General features: G+C 43.7%; 1 protein-coding gene and 1 long non-coding RNA gene across 2 annotated transcripts; one reads left to right on the forward strand and one right to left on the reverse strand.

The window, feature by feature from the left end:
- Positions 1 to 311: 311 nt before the first annotated feature.
- On the reverse strand, positions 312 to 1,369 carry LOC133891045 (uncharacterized). The gene is made up of 2 exons (XR_009904140.1): positions 927 to 1,369; positions 312 to 841 (listed from the first exon to the last, which is right to left on the reverse strand). It is a non-coding gene; the product is annotated as an uncharacterized LOC133891045 (long non-coding RNA).
- Positions 1,370 to 1,708: 339 nt separating this feature from the next.
- Positions 1,709 to 2,938, forward strand: LOC133890279 (actin-depolymerizing factor 2-like). Its single transcript, XM_062330699.1, has 3 exons — positions 1,709 to 1,789; positions 2,098 to 2,363; positions 2,437 to 2,938. Exons 1-3 carry the CDS (start codon positions 1,709 to 1,711, stop codon positions 2,585 to 2,587), a joined length of 498 nt encoding a protein of 165 aa, XP_062186683.1. The 3' UTR covers positions 2,588 to 2,938.
- The last annotated feature ends 19,054 nt before the right edge of the window (positions 2,939 to 21,992 follow it).

Genomic DNA, 21,992 nt, shown 5'->3' on the forward strand with positions numbered 1-21,992 from the left:
GTACTTCAAAGGGATTAGATGCTCAGACAGACACAGACTGATCCCTAGCTCTCATTGTGGCCTGTTTGGATGGGCTTTTAGTTCAAATTTCCAGGCCATCCAAATCTATATTCTAGAGATTGGACGTAGAGATTTAGTACAAACGCTGATGGAAAGTGAGAGGTCGATTGATACTTGATAGGTAGGGATTTTCATTTTCACATAATCTCTCAAAAACAGAATAAAAAAACAGAAAACTAGAAACAAGTACGGACTCAAAAATATCAGGATATCGTAAAACGAACCAATCCAAACAAAAACACACAATCATATATAGAGCATCATGGGATAAATCCACAGAAAAAAAAACTAGACAACACATTCCAATTTAGAGATAGTGTCGAAAAGATCTCTTTTCACTAGAAGCATTAGAGATGGACGTAAGTTTGTGGATAAGCTACACATCACTTTGATCTGGACCATAAGCATACCAACAAAGTACTACGTCTCTAGTGCAGTCATTGTGGCATCCTAAAAGTTCAGATTGCAAGATAGATACAGATGGCTGCATTATACTCAAACTCCTGCAAATTCAGTTAAAAAAAAGTGGCAGCCTGAAAGTTCAGAATCAAGAAAAAGCGGGCATTTAAAGTATCAGAACTGAGCAATGATAGAGGAGCATCAGGTATGATAACAGGTCCATATCATCTAGGACTGAAAATATGACAAGTGCCAAATGACGAAAAGATTAGCTTCAGGCCACCTAATGAACTGAGCAATGGGTTCACCTTATTCCTCGCGTAATAGTTTGCAAAGATTGTTTGGTTCTCCTTGACATCCTCATCACACATGTTCTTGCCTCCTGATTCGATTTGGTTAAGTTGGGAAAAATATCAACCACACTGCGAGAATCCATCCAAGCAGGCTAGAAGAAATCAACCACGCACTCTCTGCGGAGGTCATCTACACCAAGCTTCAAGCTCCGTCGTCGCCAAGGTCGCCCGCAAGGCGCCAGGCCGGGATACGAGATTTGTGCCACTGCCGCATCTCGTCAACCTCCACTCTCCGCATGGGCCGTCGCTAGGGTTCAAACTCGGGAGCACAAAGGTGATAAATCAAGTTGAGAAAATGGAAGTGGAGAATCAGAGTAGCACGGGGAATCAATTTGGCAATCTCCAGCGTTGACATCCGTCGTCTCTGGAAGCGAATCGAGCAGCCGGCGTCAAGTACAACATGAGGAGCGGAGAAACGGAGAGGGGATCGATTTTTTTGGGTGCCCTCAGCGGCGGCTGGCGGGGGCGGGGCGCAGGGCAGGGGCGGCAGCCGGTGCTGACAGCTAGGGTTGGAGTTGGGATTTGGGGGCAGGTGACCGATCGGGTGGAGAGGTGAAGTGGGCCAGTGAGCTTTGCCGCTTTAGGCTGTGGCCTCTGGGCTCAAATGAAAACGAAAATTCTGTGAGAAATTTTCGATTAAAAACGAGATTTTAAAAATATGCTCCAGAAAATAGCTAAACTGTTTTTAGCTTTGTTTTCGAATTAAATTTCTTGTTTTTATCCTGTTGTTACGTAAATATCGAAAATACGAAAATAGTCGTAAAAAGTGTAGAAAACGGAGGGGACCCGTTTTCATCCCTAATGATAGTTGTGTTCGCCAAAGAAGATGTTGAAACGCGCTGCAATGCAATTCATGGGATTGTTTGTGACTTGTGAGGCTGCAGGGTTGTACGTACATGGGCCTAAACATAACACAAACAAAGGGCACGGACCAAGTCAAACGCCGCCTCCCCCGGCCAGGACGTGGCGCCAAGCAAGTGCTTCGTCCCTGCCTCCCTCTCCCGCCTCCCCCTCCGTTATCTCTCTCCTCCCCAGCGCGTTTCCCTCCCCTCCCCACTCCTCTCCTGCAACAAACCACCTGGTCTCGATCTCCTCCATCTCCATCTCTCTCTATCCCATTGCACAGGGAAGGAACACAGTAGCACGCACCCATGGTGATACCTCTTCCCTCCCCTCCCCTACCTCTATCTCTCTCACATGAGTTCTGCTTCTTGATATCGATCGATGTGGCTGGGGGTCGTTATATGGTACAAATCTATCATGAATATATAATGTCGATCTGCAGGCGAATTCCACGTCAGGTCTGGCGGTGCACGACGAGTGCAAGGTGAAGTTCCAGGAGCTGAAGGCGCGGCGGAGCTTCCGGTTCATCGTGTTCAGGATCGACGAGAAGGCGATGGAGATCAAGGTGGAGCGCCTCGGCGAGCCCAGCGAAGGCTACGGCGAGTTCACCGACAGCCTCCCCACCGACGAGTGCCGCTACGCCATCTACGACCTCGATTTCGTCACCGTCGAGAACTGCCAGAAGAGCAAGATCTTCTTCTTCTCATGGTGCGTACGTGTGTGCATGCGTTACTATATCTGTAGTAAATGGACCCTGCTCACATGCGCGCAATGTACGTAGGTCTCCTGACACGGCGAGGACTCGGAGCAAGATGCTGTACGCGAGCTCCAAGGACAGGTTCAGGCGGGAGCTGGACGGCATCCAGTGCGAGATCCAGGCCACCGACCCCAGCGAGATGAGCTTGGACATCGTCAAAAGCCGAACCAACTGATCATCCATCACCACCACCACCAACAAGATGAAGAGCATGCATCTCAGACCCGCTCATTACTGATTAATTAATTGCCCATAAAATAGTTGATTTGGACTATATATATTTTCTTTTCTTACCATACATTTGGTTAGTGACGGAGCCACCAAGCAACCCAAAAAAGCTCATCTCTTTCTTCTTCCTCCTCCAACCGCCTTCTTCTTCTTTCTCCTCTTCCTTTTTCATATCATCTCCCTCCTCTTCTTTTTCTTCTCTTGCAAAAAAATGGAGGGGGGCTCCATAGTGTAGCGGGCACCAGTGGGGCACAAGCCCTCTGCTGCACCATTGAATCCACCCCTATATTTGGCCATATTTCCCTAATTGTTCCTTGTTCATTTTACTTCAACTCGTTCAATTCTTTGTAAGGATCAAACGTATATGGATGCAATTTGTTGGGCATACAAGAATGCATTTTTTGTTCGTGTGATATAGAAGACTTTTTGAAGCAATGAGATACTAACGTTGCCTCTCTTGTGAACAATTTTGTATATATGATCTTTTTAAACAAGGGTGGAAACTCTGCGCCGTTTCCTTAATATAGACAAGAGGATATAATCACCAAGCCGAAATAGGGGATGCACCTCATAACACAGCCATAATAAAAGAACGACAACACAGGTACCACAAACCACCAAATCGTCCAAGGTCGCCAAATGGTACAAAAGGCAGAGGAAATAGAAACAAAAACAAAAATCCACCCCGCTGAGAGATCGAAACTATGTCCTTGCTATATAGGGTATGGCATAGTTTGGAAACCATCCTCACTACCACAAAACAGGTCAACAGTACCGGTTCTAAGACCTCATTAATGCTGGTTTTGAAACGGACACTACGTAAGCGGAACTGATGAGGACGGACTAGCAGTGCTGAGCTTACAACCGATACTGATGAGGTTTTCTTAAAAAAAAGGAAAAAGGCCAAGCAAACGAGCCAGCTCAATGCGTTGAGCTGAGCTCATCGCCGACCCCACATGATGGAACTCATCGTCGCCGCTACTAATCCGGTGCCTCCACTCACCAAAGACGCCATCGCCGTGGATCCTGCCAAAAAAATAGCATCGAGTTGGAGTTGTGTCGTCACCGCACTGCACTCACCGCCATCGCCACGTGCTCGAGGTTGTTGTCTCCACGCGCTCGAGGCCGCTGATGCCACACACTCACGGCCATCCTCACAGACGTCGCGGCTCCCGCCTCCTCGACGCGTATCCGACCGCCACGCTGGCCATCGTCACCACGTGCTCGAGGCTACAGTCGCCAAGCGCTCGAGGCCGCCGACTCCACAAGCGACTGCCTTCACTGACGCCATGGCTCCCGCCTCCCGAACACGTCGTCGCCAAGCTCCCCGCCATCGAGCTAGTGCTGCAATTAACTGGACACAATCCACAATAGGAACCAATCATCCAATCCACAGATGCATGCACACAATTACCAAAAAACCTCTGGCAGCTGATGCGCCCGTCCCCGAACTCTGGCTAGGCCGCTGCCATGGGGGGATCTTAGGCAGCGCCTGCACCATGGGGGGATGTTGGAGGAATCATCGACTCGTCATCCGCAATGCCGAGAGTCACCGCTGATCTGCCCCTCCAACCCCATCTCCATCTCATCTCCTCCCTCTTTGACTAGGAGGAGGGAGAGAGAGGAGGCAAAGGACAACGACAATGTAGCAAAAATGACCCTATTATATCATGATTGTGATTTTGGTGATTAATGATAACATAGTCAATAGGACTAACATGTTAGTCAAGAATATATGTTAGTAGGTCTCATGGATGCAATACATAAAGAAGCCACCGAAGTCGAGAAAAAGTTTAGTTGAATTGGAGAAATCCTAGGGAAAATGACTTCACCAGATGATTCGGTGTTCACATGGTTGAACACACACTACTACAGAACTGGTCTTATATGCCGGTCCATCACTGTCGGTTCGACAGTGATGAGGCATCACTACTGATTCATAAGCCGCGCGGGAAGAATCAGCCATCATGGCTTATGAACCGGCAGTGGTAGCATAACATCACTGCCGACTGGTTAAATAAGCCGGTAGTGATGTCCCGGCTATATAAAAGTCATCCTCTCCTTCCGCAAGCTCGAGCACAACAGAGAGGAGCTCTGCTCTTGCTTGGTGGTAGCCATTTTTGCTCATTAGGATCTTGGTGGCTTCAAAATTTTGAGAAATCATCATACCCACTTATGTTTGAATTTTATTTGCTAAATTGCTCTAGATTTTGAAATGATGGAGATGAACCTATGACCATGATGTTTTGAGACCATGTAGATGCAACTATACCTCATTTATGATATGGAAGCTTCAATTATGGTGGAAAGTGTCTTTATTATTGATTTACATTAACTATATGTATGAGCATATTTATTATTGATTTTTAATGAATTAGAAAATTTAGCCATGATATTAAGGTATATAGGAAACTCCAATTATATTTTTATATTTTAATTAATTAGCAAGCTCCAATATAGAAACTTTAGGTATGAGCATATTTATGGTTGATTTTTAGTGAATTAGAAAAATTAGCCATGATATTTAGGTATGTAGAAAGCTCCAATTATATTTTTTCTATTTTAATTAATTAGCATGTTCCCAATATGAAAACTTTAGGTATGAGCGTATTTATTTTGATTTTTAATGAATTAAAAATTTCTCCACGATATTTAGGTATGTAGCAAGATACAATTATATTTATGTATGAGCGTATTTATTTTTCATGTATCCTTAATGAGTCATAGATAAGATGTTGAATAATAAAGAAAATTTTTAGGGATGGAACCAACAAATACTCATCGGAAACGAACGCGAAAGCATGCAAAAGGTGGCTCCTTCAACTCGGGCAAATTGCCGGTAGGAGATGACGAGGTAATTTATTTGTTGGTGATCACAAAATATTTTAGATGTCATGAATTTAGATTTACAATAATGATAAAATTGTAGATGGACAAAAGATGGATGTATGATGCGAGTCGTGTGAGCGCAGAGTACAAGAATGGCGTGGATTGTTTCCTGATACAAGACGTGATGCACAAGTCAAATACACAGTCTCAATATATGTGTTGTCTATGCGTCGATTGCGAGAACAAGAAGCAGTTCTCCACCACACAGTAGATACATTCCCACTTGATGCCAAGGGCTTTATGCCTGGCTATACCAGTAGGACCGAGTACGGTGAAGCTGAGATCGTATAGGAAAGGTAATACATTGAAAAAGAATATGAAGACATGTGCACCGATATGCCGGTCGACGAATACATCGATATGCCGCCTGCCGGAGATACGTTGGCTGATGATGATCTAGATGAGATGTTGGCCGACGCCGACGTCGATGATCTGCAGCAGATGTTGCGCGATGGGGAGGGGAACTTCACCAATGAAAGATAGTTTCAAAAGTTCCAACGTATGTTAGAGGACTTTAAAACACCATTGTTCTCGGGCTGCGAGAAGGAGCACATAAAGTTGTATACCGTGCTTTCACTGCTGCAATTGAAGGCAAGCAACGGGTGGTCTGATACAAGCTTCACAGAGTTGTTACTGTTCTTGAAAAAATTGCTTCCAAAAGAAAATGTGCCAGGCCAAGCAGGTTGTGTGCCCATTAGGGTTGGAAGTACAGAAAATACATGCATGTCCCAATGATTGCATGTTGTATCGCGGAGAGCATGCAGACACGTAAACGTGTCTCGTCTGTGGTGCAGCACGATACAAGCATGACAGTGATGATATCAATGGTGAAGGAAAGAAGAAAAGGCGTCTGTGAAGATGATGTGGTATTTTCCTATAGTCCCTCGTTTTGAGCGTTTATTTGCAAACAAAAGGCATGTCAAACTGATGCGATGGCACGCCGATGAGCGCAAGGATGATGGAATGCTGAGATACCTTGCTGATTCTACGTAGTGGAGAAACATCGATAGGAAATACAAGAAACCCTTTGCAGAAGATGTGAGGAATATAAGATTTGGGTTGAGTACGGATGGGATGAATCCATTCAGTAACATGAGCAGTAGTCATAGCACTTGGCCTGTGACTCTATGTATCTACAATCTTCCTCCTTAGTTATGTATAAAGCAGAAGTACATCATGATGCCGGTGCTGATACCAGGACCGAGGCAACCTGGCAACGATATCGATGTCTACCGGAAACCATTAATTAAAGATCTTGTAATACTGTGGAACGATAGTGTGCAGGTATGGGATGCATACAAACAAGAGAACTTCACCTTACGCGCAATGCTGTTCGTAACAATCTAAGATTGGCCAACCCTTGGCAACCTATCGGGCCAGACTGTCAAAGAACGTGCATGCGTGCATTGCTTGGATGAAACAGAGAGCTTGTGACTGAAGAACAGCCAAAAAATAGTGTACCTAAGTCATCATAAATTTCTTTGCAAGGATCACCCGTACCGCAGCAACAGGAGAACTTTTGATGGGAAAGTTGAGACTCAATCACCTCTTAAGCATCGCACTGGGAGACAGGTATATGAGATGGTAAAGGGACTTAGGGTTATCCTTGGAAAGGGACGCGGGAGTACACCGGTTCCGAAATCTAATCTTAGAGCTCATATGTTCAAAAAGAAATCTATCTTTTATGACTTATCATATTGGCCATATTTGGTGGTTCGACACGCAATCGATGTCATGCACATTAAGAAGAACGTGTGTGATAGCTTAATTGGTACGTTACTAGACATACCTAGCAAAACAAAAGATACACTTCAAGCACGGAAGGACCTGGAATGTTTGAAACTCAGACATGATCTACATCCCGAAGAGATGGAAGAAGGCGGAGAAAATTGCAATGTGCAAGTGCTTGCATGGAATCAAAGTTCCATCCGGTTACTCCGCCAACATAAAGAGACTAGTAAACATGAAAGACTTGAAATTAACTCGCATGAAGTATCATGATTGTCATGTGATGATGACATAGATACTTCCAATTGCAATTAGAGGTATTCTGCCGCTGAAAGTCTGAAACCCAAATCATAAAGTTGTGTTCATTCTTCAACGTGATATCACAGAAGGCTATCGATTCAACTCAGTTAGATAAGCTGCAGGAAGACGTGGTTGAGACTCTATATCAGCTTGAGGCGTTGTTCCCTCAATCATTTTTTGATACCATGGTGCATCTCATTGTTCACATTGTGAAAGAGATACAGATTCTTAGCCCCATATTTCTGCATCAGATGTACCCTTTCGAGAGGTTCATGGAAGTTCTTAAGAAATATGTTCGTAATCGAAATTGGTCAGAAGGCTGCATGGCCGAGGGCTGGGGAACCGAGGAGGTCATTGATTTCTGCATCGACTACATGAACTTCAAATCAATTGGTGTGCCTGTATCTCGCCATGAGGGGAGGCTACAGGGGAAAGGGACGATAGGTGCAACGCATTCCGCACTAACGACCCCGTTTCATTCACACAAGCACATTTTGCAGTTCTGCAACAATCAATTGTAGTGGACCCGTATGTCGAAGAACACCAGAAGATGCTACGCACCAGAAACCCAGGGAAGTCCAATGTTTGGATTGTGCGAGAGCACAAAGATTATTTTAGCGCTTGGTTACGCAGACATGTCATGGATAAGCAGATAGAGTGTGCTCAGTTGAATGTATTGGCTCATGAACCGTCTACTACAATCCTCATATTCCAAGGATATAACATGAATAGCTATACATTTATACGAGAGCTCAAGATAATAAGAGCTCCAACCAAAATAGCGGTGTTCGTATAGATGCCTACGACTGCAATAGAAATAGGAAGACCTATTACGGATTCATAGAGGAGATCTAGGAGCTCGACTATGGAGTGTTAAAGGTTCCTCTTTTCCGGTGCCAATGGGTCAGACTCCCAGGGGGTGTGAAGATCGACAAGTACGGTATGACTACAATGGACCAAAAACTCGTTGGATACAGAGAAGAACCATTTGTACTTGTGAATGATGTTATGTAGATCTTCTATGTTAAGGACCCAGAGCCGGCTAACAAGGAGGAGTGCCACGTGGTTCTTCATGGAAAAAGAAGGATTGTCGCAGTGGACAATGTTGTTGACGAGAAAGACTACAATTAATTCGACGCGCTACCTCCTTTCGGAGAGGACATCGACCTAGGTCCCATGGAAGACACCGACGAACCGTACTTCGTGATCATAATGAAGGGCGAATCATTAAGACAAAGTAGCTAAATTATATTAGTTACTATGTATGAATTTGTTTTAGATGTAATTATACCTCAATTTTGTTATGAAAGCCTCAATTTATAGTGTATGGTGGAAAATATATTTATTATTGACCATAATGTTTTTGATTTTAGGTATATACAAAAATTAATTTTGGTATATAGCAAGTTCAAATTTAAATAAATATGTATTAGGTCTGCTAGGTCAACTTAATGTTAATAAATATAGATAGTACAAACTCAATCAAAATCACTTGAGTAGTGCAGCAGTTTGTTCGGTCTACTTGGTGTAGGACGTTGGTTCGAGTCTTTGCTAGCCCGCGCGAAGCTAAAATAATTTTTTTTTTTTGCACCCCGTGGCACCAGCAATGAAAGGGGTTTCACTGCCGATGGACTTATTGGGCTGGCGTGAAAGTAGTTTCACTACCGGTAGTCCTATTGAGCCGGCAGTGAAGCTCCAAGTATATTTTTTAATTAATTAGCAAGCCCTAATATAGAAACTTAGGTATGAACATATTTATTTTAATGTTTAATTGAATTAGAAAATTTAACCAGGAAATTTAGGTATATACAAAATGTAATTTTGCTATATAGCATTCAAATTTAAATAAATATGTATTACGATTTTATATCAACATAATATTAATATCTATAGATAGTACAAACTTTATCAAAATCACCTGAGTAGCACAGCGGTTTGTTCAGTCTTACTTGGTGTAAGACTTGGGTTCGAATCTCTGCGCGCGCGTGCGAAGCTAAAACAAATTTTTTGCACCCCGCGGTACCAGCAGTGAAAGGGGTTTCACTGCCGGTGGACATATTGGGCCGGCAATGAAACTACTTTCACTATCGGTGCACTTATTGAGCCGGCAGTGAAAGTAGTTTCACTGCCGGTTGTCCTAGTGAGCCGGCAGTGAAGGTACCATTTCATTGCCGGTGGTCATATTGAGCCGACAGTGAAAGTCCTCCCCAATAAAATAACACGACGCCCTGTGCCCTTTAACACTTAGAAAAATTTTCCCCTCCCCTCTTCCGTCCGCCGAAACGCCTCCCTACAGCGAGGAGCCCACGCCGCCGGAGGTCCACGAGCCCGTGTCCGCTATCCGTGTCCTCCTCGATGCCGTCGTCCTCCTCCCCGCCATTGTCGTCATCCTCCTACCCGGCGTCATTCCTGTCCTCCTCGACGCCCAGCCCGCGCACCCCGCCGCCCAGACCTTGCCGTCTTGCAGGTAATGATTAGAGGAATGTTGGATTAGAGGATTGTTAGGGTAACTGGTCGATCATGAGGACCAAAATAGCTTGGAATGTTGGATTAGAGGAGGAGAGGAGAGGGGGTTCCAGTGGTGATTGTTGGGGTAACTGAATCATCTTTCTTATTTTCAAGTTTGTTGATGTGCTATGAATGGTATGTTGTTGATGTTGTGATATTGCCAGCTGGAAAGAGAGATTGGTTTATTTAGTTGTAAAGAGAGTTCATGTGTTTAATAGAATCAATCATATGGCAATGTAAATTGATATTGTTAACTGAGAACATTGGGCCATGTATAAGGGCGATTATGATCCTATTGTTAGATGGCAATGTAAATCAATATTGTTAGATGAGCAAATGATGAAAGGAGATAAATAAGGAGTCATAATCTGATGCAAATGTTGTTAGGTATGTGAGGTTGACCTAAACAGTTTTCTCTTAGTCTAAAAGAAAACTGTTTAGGCCAACCTCAGATAGGGCGTCCAGGTCGTCTTGAGAGAAGATGCTCTCTGAACTAGTAGGGCTGGCACATAAATGCTAACTTGCGAAGAATGTTTTCTCTCTGAACATGTAATCAATATTGAAGTCCTAATAAGGCCATTTGCTAGAGCCACTGAGCCTAATAATTTTTTGCAAGAACATTCTTTGGTGTTAGGGTGGTTTGTAGTATATCATTTTTGAATAGTCTCTGAAAATTTTGGACTGCTATGACATGGTATGTTGTTCATCATGGCCGGCAAAGTAGAGTGTTCTCCAGTTGGGAGGAATGCCACGCACAAATTAATGGATTCATAATCCTAGTTCTGATTGTAATCATCATTATTTTACTATGTAAGATTATGTGACTTATAAGATCAATGTGTCAATTGTCAATACCCTTATGCCAATTTTGCTACGTTAGATGTGACTTTTCTTATTAAATGTGGTTCCAACGTACTCAATTGCAATATTGTATGTGTATACATTCTATCTATCGACTCCTCCATGGTTATCTCACTCTTTCAATAGCCTCTCTCCCTCCATCGTCGACTTCATCTCTACCTCCCTCCTTTCTTAGCTCTCTATATGTATACTACTCAACCACTTGTCGTCATCGTATGCAGAACTTCCATGAAGGAATGGCGCCACCAACCACCGATCCGGCCCAGTGCTAGAAGGAGATGTAGTGCCGCCGTCAAACATTGAAGAAGGTAGCCTGAGCCACTACCTCAACCTGGAACAAATAAACGCATGTGGAGTCGACGAGGTAATTCATAAGTAGCTGAATGCATCTCTTCTACATATTATCGTATACATTTTCAATAGTTTTTTCGCATATGCGTAGATGCTTGATGCTCCAGAGGGTCACGACAATGAGCAATCCCAGGCACGGCATCGTGTCTGAGGTCCTTCGAAGATGCCTACCGGGCGATTTGTGATCACGGATGTCTCTCCAGCAGGGCAACCAACTGCACCTGAGAGAGTTCTAGGGCCATACAAATCCGTCTATTGGATTGCTGTTAAGGATCACGTGCCCATCAGCTACAGATTATGGATTGGCGAACGAGGTATCGGCACGTGGTTCTTGATTCAATCAAGAACAACATCTTGTGGCCCAAGATATTAGAGGAGTTTGACTTTCCTGAAGGGACATATATAAAAGTAGTTAAGCGTAAGACGCTAATGATCATGGGCCTTTCATTTAAGAACTTGAAGGGCGCACTAAACAGAACATATATGCAGAAAGGTACAATGCCAGATTTCCGCAAGTGGCCGCAACTGGAAGATCATTGGTAAGCCTTTGTGGAGTACAAGTCGTCGGAAGAAGCACAGAGGTTGAGTGCAATGAACAAAGCGAACTCAAAGAAGAACCTCTATCCCCACAAAGTCAGTAGTCGTGGATACGTGAGGAAAGAATGGCAGTGGCAACAACAGCTAGATCAACTGCGAGAGAGAGGTTTCATGCCTGAGACGGAGGGCTAGAGCGATCGATCGATGTCTTCCTTCTTGGGAGGGGTGCTTCTTATTCGTCTAATGGAAGCTTATGCTTTACGACCTCCAAAGACCAGGAAGTGACGCAAACGCTTGCAAAAAAGCTTGCGAAAGCCCACGAGTAGTCTGCACAAGGCTCTTTCAAGCCAGACAGGGATAGGGACGAGCTCACTTTGGCCCTGGGAAATAAGGAGCGCGGTGGTTCCACACGAGGCGTTGGGGTGATGGGCTGGAAATATGGATTCTGAGGAGAAGTTGATAGTTACAAGAGCTGAAAGAGATCCCAAGCAGAGCGAGATGCAGAACGAGAGACAGAACAAGCTAGGATGATGAAAATGCTTGAACAAACGCTAAAAAGGGAGAGGGAACATACAAAAGAAAAAATAGCACAAGTAGTAGCATAAGCCCTCATGCTTGCACAAGGCACCTTGTGAGCCAACAGGAATGGCCGGCAACGTCTCATAAGTTTGCCTCTTCAGCCCTGATGGTCGTCGGAGTAGTTGTGCGTCCACAGGAGTTTTAGGAGCTGACCCCATCACTTATCCCGTGGACCTCATCACAGCACGGACACTGTGTGAACTACACATTGGTGCTAGGAACATTACCATCAAGGTGGCTTCCGGCGTGGCTTATCTCCGTAGCTCCTATGAACATTTGCACGGGCGTCCGATACTGAAGGGCTACATCATGGTCGAAGTAGATGAGGTAGTTGACCAGTACCATCATGTTGAGGTGGACTACCCCACAGAGGAGGGGGCAAACACTATAGGAGAGAATGAGCACACATTCACCGCGTGGGAGAAGGTCTACATAGTGTTTCCACTAGGGACAGCTTCCGAGACTCTCTACTCTCCACTACACCCCGAGCCACTGTCGCCTCGAAGATCTCCCTCTCCTCAGCCATCTCCCAAAAGAAGTCCACCTCCTCAGTCATCGCCTCGAAGAAGTCCGTCGCTCAAGAAGCCAGCCATCAGCTCAGAAAACAATATCAGGTTCTGCAACATCTAAGCAGACGACATCATCTAAGAAGTCGGTGGCATCTAAGAAGTTGGCAGAACCCAAGGATGTCTATTGACCCACTGCTGAGGAAACAAAAAAGGTTGTGGACGCCAGTGTCATATCTCATTTCCATCCTCCACCACCTCCACCGAAGTCTGTTGTGACTGAAGATGCCTTGAATTTTTTTCATAAAAATGGCCAAAGCTAAACAGACGGGGTTGGCTTCAAGTAAGCCGCCGACTAACTATGAACACATCAGCAAGATGCAGGCCAAGAGCAAACCATACCCAATCATTAAGGATGCTCCAATCATTGCGGACTTCCTGGCTTCTTCTAGATTAACAGTAGAAGAACTAGCACGACTTACTGTGGGAGCGGATATATCAAAGTCGGATGTTATATGGTCATTTGAGTTGGGCAAACCTTTGGTCAAACCAGATATAGAAAGAAACCTTACAACTCAAATGTGTCGATTACATCAATGGTACTTGGAGCAATCTAGGCAAGGTTTTCAGGCGTTCCCCGTGAGATACAAAGATGAATATTTCCTCAACAGGGATGGCTTCTTCTGGTTGGAATTCTTGCACTTGTATGAACTGTACAAGGAAGATGCCCTTGATGTGGCTATAGTCAGAGCGTGGACTCTGTAAGTGACTTATGCATATAATTCACGTTATATAATCTTGCACCTTGAAATTGCATAACTAACTTCTCTCTTTCATAGAATGGAGATCCAAGCATACGAACAAGACTTAGATAAGAAAGTAGGATTCATCGATCCTGGTCTTGTGAACCAGAAACTTGTAACGAAGAATCCAGACTTCACCGAGGCCTACTTATTGAAGTGTCTGCTTCACCACCAATACAAGAAATTCATACTCTTACCCTACAGCCATGTGTACGTGTTTGTGCGCAAGGGTGTCCTCATTTTATGGGCAACTTGATTCTAGTACTAATTTACTATGGTGACATGTTCTGCAGTTTTCATTGGATCCTCTTTGTCATCCACCCAGACTTGAGCAAGATCATTGTGTTGGACTCACAAAAGAGAGATCAGATGACTTATCAACACCTCATCGACATGCTAAACAGGTTAACTCGATCATTTAATCTTCTCAACAATTGCATCCAAGTTTAATTGGTATTCATATTCACGTACAGGGCGTACACAAGATACCGCAAGAAGAGTGTTATCCACTTTCCATTTAGGAAGGAGTACGCTCCAGTACACAATACATATTCATGTCTTGCATTTCCTACCGAATAAAAAGGGTCAATTCATTCCACTAACGAATCATTTCCTCTTGAAGTGTATGAGGCAGCCACCCGGCAACAATTTCTGCATGTTTTATGTTCTTACTTTCATGCACGCATTCAGCTCGGACGGAGACGTTGTTAGGTTCAATGACCTTGAGGTATGAAATAACATATCGATGCCTTCTTTTCAATTTCTACACATGTTCAAGGACTAATTCTTTCGATTCTTCAAACGCAATGCTCCAAACTATGCACAAGTGTGTTACAACCTGCTGAAATACATGCTCTTCAAGAACAAATGGCCAGGTTCTTATTGGAGCATGTTATCAACCCAGACGGCGAGTTTCATGAACCGATCGTGCCGTCCATGCATGAGAGACCGTCATATGACACCTTACCTTCTAGCAGAGAGTATGCGACAAGGAGAAAGGCTACCAAGGGGCTTGATAACGTATTCTATTTCCGCAATTGACACAATATTAATGAATCACATTACTTGTTCTACGATATGCCACCGGTGTGTTAATGACATGTGGGACCAGGTCACACTTGTCATCCTCACAATGGATATCATATCGTAGAACCAACACTTATTCAGTTGTAAATCGTAGATTTTTCCATTTATTAACGAATGATATGAATTACTATGTATGATGCGAAGTTGGTATCGTCGGACGACTCTTGGACACAATGGCCTTCCAACGGTGATACGAAGAAGGAGCAAGAAGCAGCGTCTCGTAAATGTGCCCAAGAGGAGGAGGATGAGAGGCTAGCCCGTGAGCTGTGTACTGCGGAGGAGCAAGAAGTAGTATCCCGTAAATGCGCCTAGGAGGAGGAGGACGAGAGGGTGGCCCGTCAATGTGCTACAGAGGAGGCTGAAGGCTCAAAACCTAGAGACGTTCAGGCGTCAGACTTCGATGTCTTTGATACGCCGGTGAGCCTTGAGCATAGGTGATGCTGCGGTCGATCAGGCGTTGCCGGATCCTCTGCTCCACCACCATCAGCCCCCCCCCCCCGGCGTCCCCGGACGTACTCACACCATCAATCGTCAATGCGGGGACGCGGTCCTCATCGCGGGAGAGGTAGAGGGATACTGGACTGGCTCAACTCAACTGACTTTTCAGGGGGTGACTTGTAATATTTGTTGTTTCTCGATGCCTAACTTGTAATGTGTATTCATTACTATATATTAATGAATGTGTTTTTATTTTTGATTTACAGTAAATATATGTATCATTGTATGCATGTATTGAGAGAGAGATGGAGAGATTGAGGAGAGAGAGGGGCTACAGAGAGGACAGAGAGGAGGACCACGGAGGGGGGAGAGGGAAACATTGCTGGCTCAAACCTTCGGTTGGCAGTGATTGCAGCAAATCACTACCGGCCGAAGGATACAGCCGGCAATGATGCTAGTGAATCATTGCCGGCCGAATATCACTACCGGCTGAATCCTTCGGCCGGCAATGATAACCCCCTTCACTACCGGTTCACTGAGCTGGCAGTGATAGTCCTTGACTATCACTGCTCGTTGCCCACTGCCGGCTCCAAAACCGGCAGCGAAGGGGGTTTTGGAGCCAGCAGTGAATGGGTTTTCTGTAGTAGTGACACTGGAGCATTCTGTTTAGAGGCATTTGACCTCACTGGATGATTCGGTGCTCAGAGGAGGATACACACCGGAGCATTTCCACCAGAGAAGGTTGCAGCCGTAGAAGATCGAAGGTCAACACGCCGGAAGGTCCGGTGATAAAGAGAAGTGCACCGGACAATGAACAGTGCAAAGACGAAGAAGAAGTAGAAGACCCCGCCGTATAGTCCGGTGATTGATTTGAACACACCGGAGGAAAGCATCGGAGCATTGTTGACAAAGGGGATAATGCAGTGACCTCACCGGAAGGTTCGATGCTCTAAAGATGTGTACACCGAAGCATATTTTCCAGAGAGGGTTGCATTGGCTCGGCTGGCTGAGGATAATGCACCGGATGGTCTGGTGATGATGTGATGTGCACCGGAGAATATACCGGAGCATTTTACACAGAGAATATGTTGGCTCGGATAGCTAAGGTATACTCACCGAAAAGTCCGGTGATGAAGATGGAGTATACACCGGAGTGTCTGGTGTTCACAGAGGCTTGAGTGGGGTTCCAACAACTAGTTTGTGAAAGTGTACTCAGTGGATGGTCCGGTGTTAGTACTATTGTTCTCACCGGATCATCCGGTGTTAACAACTTTTCAGAGCCATCGGGTTAATGGCTAGTGCACGAGATTGAGGCTATAAATACTCCTCCACTCGGTCATTTGAGGGGGCTGGAGTCCAAAGAAGTTCATATACACCTGAGAAGACATTCAAGCCACCAAAGTGCTTAATGTGATTGTCTAACGTAATTTAAGCATAAGATTAGATAGTGATTAGTGCTTATAGGCCTAAAGAGTGTGTTGCTAGGTGATTGCTGCCTAGAAAGTGGATCAAAGAGTGATCAAAGCTTGTACTTCTTGGTATGCCAGCGCCTTAGTCTTGTTACTCGCCAGTAACTTGAGCCGGAGTTGCTCAAACTTGTTGACCCTCCTACTTGGTGTGGAGCGGTGACGAGAAGCAAGTACAGGGATGCGGAGACCCTTGCCTTAGTGGCTCAAGCTCCGAAGTGATCACGGCGGCAAGAAACTGGAAGAGAGGCTAGTGGTGAGACCTTGCCTTGGTGGATTGGTGGCTCATCCGAGTGGAGACCTTGTCTTTGTGACTCGGTGGCTCAAGAGCCGTGACCGGATGTCGACTAGGAGCATATCCTTTATGGAGCTCCAACGTGGACTAGGGGTGGCATTCATGCCATCGATACCACGGAAAAAATCCATGTGTCGAGTTTGCTCTCTCTACCTTATTTACATTTCCGCATTTACTTACTTGCAAATTTACCTTCTTAGATAAGTTGCAAGTGTTTTGATCGATAGAGTATAAATCTAGAGCATATTTAGATAGAAATTGATATAGGTTTATCTTGTGCTCATTTTGGGAGCCAAAATAGCTCTAAGTGTCCTAATTCACCTCCCCTCTTAGGATATCACCGATCTCTTGGTATCAGAGCTAGGGCTCACATCTAGCTCTTCAATTTGTGTTAGAGCTTCACACCTTTCACAAGATTTTGCCAATTCAAGTGGCATTTAAGCCTTAGTCTCATTGTGATCGGTTAGGCTTTACCGTCTAGCGAGTTGTGATGTCCGGGGTTGAGATGGATTCCTATAGTACTCCACTTTTCGATGGCACAAATTTTCAGCGTTGGAAAATTTTAATATCTTGTTATTTACAGGCTAGAGGCTTAGATGTATGGAGAGTCACCGTGGAAGGGATGAGGCAACGCATCACCAACAAGGAGAGGCAATTAGATGCATTGGTAAAAAGTATCCTTTTGTCATCTATATGTGTTGATGCATTTAATCGTATTTATTCTCTTACTGCACATGATATTTGGAATAATCTCATTAAAATACATAAAGGCACAAAGGATGTGCGCAATGAGAAATATCATGTGCATATTACTAAGCTTAATGGCATCAAGCAACTACCCTATGAAATTGCTAATGACATGTACTCACGTTTGAATATTCTTGTCAATGAGATCAATGGGTTAGGTTTAACGCCAATTCAAGATGATCAAGTGGTAAGAAGAATACTTCAAACTCTTCTTCCAAAGTACAAGTTGATCGTCTCTATCATCTACGACAACAATGACATCAAGAAGATGACTTCAAGTCAAGTGCTCGACAAGATCACCGCCCATGAGATGACAATAAACATGGGGGTGGAAGCTTCTTCCTCATCCGACACCAAGAATCTTGCTCTCACAAGCAAGTAAGCTCAATGTCAACACATGAAGGCAAGGATAAGGAAACAAGAGCAAGAGTCAAGCTCAAGTGAAGATGATAAAGAGAGATATGAAGAAGATGAGCAAAGCACCTCAAGCGATGAAGAGATGGATCCCGAAGTCACCAAGCTCATCTCACAAGTTGAGAAGAACATCAAGAAGATCAATACCAAGATTGATCACCAAATCTGCATCAAGGACTTAGTTAAAACAATTGATCATATCAAGAAGGAGAAGAAAAAGACCAAGAACAAGAGGGAGACAAGGGGAAGAGCAAAGGTATTTGTAAGCATAGGAAGATGGGTGGGCGACGATGAAGAATCAAGCTCAAGTGATGAAAGCTTAACCATCCTCCCATCCAAGAAAAGCTCTTCCTCAAGGTCATCATCACGCAAATCGTTTTGCAAGCCATTTCACAAGTGTCTTATGACCAAAAGTATGGATAGTGATGTAAGTGATGATGAATCCGATGAGGATTCTCCTTCCTATGATGAACTCCTTCATTTAATTGATAAGCAATAAAGGGCCCTTAAAAAACAATCTAAAGAGATTAAGAAATTCAATGCACTTAATGACATTTATGCTACCTTTGTTTCTAATTATGAATAGTTATTGTGCAAATTCAATATACTAAACAAGGAGTATGAAGAGTTTAAGGCTAAATTTGAGTGCATTGAATCTCAAACTAAGGTCCCTTTGAAGCAATCTACCTCTCTTTTTAATTACAATCCTAAGGTAGATGCTTCCACTTCTTGTGATGATTTATATGTTTTATCTAGCTTACCCTTTTGCAATGAGATTTGTGTTGAGAATGTTGTTTTAGAACAATCTAATGAACTCATTGCACTAGAGAATGATGAGCTCAAGCAAGAAGTGGAGAAGCTCAAGGAGGACTTGACAAGATTGAAGAGTAAAGGATATGTCCAACCTCCTCAAGATAACCGTGCTTTCATGGTGAAGAATATTGCAGATGGGTCAACTGTGACATGCTTCAAATACAATCAAGAAGGCCACAAGTCCTTCCAATGCAAGCAAATGAAAAAGGAGACCAAGGAAAAGAATAGGATGGCGAACCTCTCCAACAAGACCTCCAACCTCTACACCAAGTCCAACTACAAGAACAAGATAAAGAGCAACCACTACAAGCTCAAGAAGAAGAAAAATGGCAAAATGGTTGCACACATGGTTGGGAAGAAGGATCAGGGTTGGAACCAACCCATTTGGGTGCCAAGAAAGTCATCACCAACATAAAGGAGCCCCAATCGGTTTGGGTTCCAAAAAAGACTTGAAGCCCAAGACGGCTATGAAGATTTGGAGGATTTTTTACAAGGTGAAGTGAAGATTCAAGCAAAGAAGCCAAGTGTACAAGGCTGCTATGGAGATTTGGAGGCTTGGCTTACAAAATGAAGTGAAGATTCAAGCAAATAATCTAAATGTACAAGATGGGTGCATTGATGAAGATCATAATCATCACATACCTAAATCCCCATCCAAATGTATTTAAGATAAATGAGCTACATGCAAAAACCTCTAAATTATTCTCACTTACCTCATCTAGGATTTGCATGTGCTTATTTCAATTTATTCCAGTGCCTAGTGTAGGTTTTTCATACGGTAGGTTGCTTGTGTTTATCTCTAACCTATGAGCAACCTACATGGTTTATTAGTTGTAGGTCCCTTACATGGCACTAGTTTTTCATTTGGTACCTTTTATGTGTTATGATCCAATTTATAGGATAAATTCTCATTGTTATCCATAACAAGTAAATATATCTCAAGTATTCAACACCTGTATGCACATATTTAGGGGGAGTATATCCTATAGGTTGTGATTTTGAGACTAACATGTGTTGCTAGTGACATCTTTTGTAGTCTCATAGAGCAATCAACATGTCCCTGGAGGTATGCAATTTTTAAACGCTTCAATTGTATCATTGTCAAATCTTTTGTTCATTTAAGCAACCTCCATACATAATATAGCTTTAACTTCCTATCTTGACATATTATTTAGTTGTGCATATGTTTTATTCTCATCATATGTAGGCACACATATAGGGGGAGTTTAGACTATATTATGTGAGTTTCTTAAATTGTGATCCATGTGCTTTCATAGCTTACAATTGGTATCATTCATTTGTAGTGATATCCATCCAATGGTATACTTTTCAATTAGATCATGATTTGTGAAGCTCTCCCGTGTGCTCTAATGTTTTTCTCTTTGAGTTCAACATGTGCATATAGTCCTTTTTGGGGATCATTGATAAAGGGGGAGAATTTGGACGACCAAAGCAAGAAGCAAGTAACAAGGTAAGGGAGATTGTATCAACAAGCAAGATGGTCTAGGAATGCTGAAGTTGATAAAGGGAGAGAAGAAGAAGATGCTAGAAGCATCATAAGGTGCTTAGATCGATAAAAGAGAAGTTCTTGCATAGGTCAATCAAGGGAGATAGTGGCAATGGAGAAAGGGGGAGCCACAACAAAGGGGGACTAATTGGTAGGAACATGTATCCAAGCAATGTGGTAAGACTTTGTGCTCATTTATGATCTTTATATTCGGAATCATTTTCTATTTGCCACCTGCTTTGGTTGTGTTGTCATCAATCACCAAAAAAGAGGAGATTGTAACGAAAATAGCCCTATTTTTTATGATTAATGGCAACATAGTCAATATGACTAACATGTCTATCAAAAATATATGTTAGTAGGTCTCATGGATGCAATACATGAAGAAACCACCGAAACTGGGAAAAAGTTTGGTTGAATTGGAGAAGTCTCAGGAAAAATAACTTCACCGAATGGTCCGGTGATCACATGATTGAACACACCGGAGCATTGTGTCCAGAGGCATTTGACCTCATCGGATGGTCCGGTGCTCAGAGGAGGATACACACCGGAGCATTTCCACTAGAGAAGGTTGCAGCTATTGAAGATCAAAGGTCAACACGTCGGAAAGTCCGGTGATGAAGAGAAGTGCACCAAACAATACACCGGATAATGAATAGTGCAAAGACGAAGAAGAAGCAGAAGACCCCGCTGTATAGTCCGATGATTGATTTGAACACACCGGAGGAAAGTACCGGAGCATTGTTGACAAATGGGAGAATGTAGTGACATCATTGGAAGGTTTGGTGCTCTGAAGATGTGTACACCGGAGCATATTTTCTAGAGAGGGTTGTATTGGCTCGGCTGGCAGAGGATAACGCACCAGATGGTCCGGTGATGAAGTGATGTGCACCGGAGAATACACCAAAGCATTTTACATAGAGAAGATATTGGTTCGGATGGCTAAGGTATACTCACCGGAAAGTCCGGTGATGAAGATGGAGTATATACCGGAGTGTCCAGTGTTCATAGAGGCTTGAGTGGGATTCCAACGGCTAGTTTGTGAGAGTATACTCACCGGATGATCCGGTGTTAGTACTATTGTTCTTACCGAATCATCCGGTGTTAACAACTTTTCAGAGTTGTTGGGTTAACGGCTAGTGCGCGAGTTTGAGGCTATAAATACCCCTCCACTCAGTTATTTGAGAGAGCTGGAGTCTAGAGAAGTTCATATACACCTGAGAAGACATCCAAGCCACCAAAATGCTTAATGTGATCATCCAAGGTAATTTAAGTACAAGATTAGAGAGTGATTAGTGCTTATAGGCCTAGAGTGTGTGTTGCTAGGTGATTGCTACCTAGAGAGTGGATCAATGAGTGATCCAAGCTTGTACCTCTTGGTACGCCGGTGCCTTAAAGTCTTGGTGACTCATCGGCAACTTGAGCCGGAGTTGCTCGAGCTTATTGACCCTCCGACTTGGTGTGGAGCGGCGATGAGAAGTGTGTATGGGGACGCGAAGATTCTTGCCTTAGTGACTCAAGCTC

This window comes from Phragmites australis, chromosome 14 (assembly GCF_958298935.1).
Source record: "Phragmites australis chromosome 14, lpPhrAust1.1, whole genome shotgun sequence".
Classification (NCBI taxonomy): Eukaryota; Viridiplantae; Streptophyta; class Magnoliopsida; order Poales; family Poaceae; genus Phragmites; species Phragmites australis.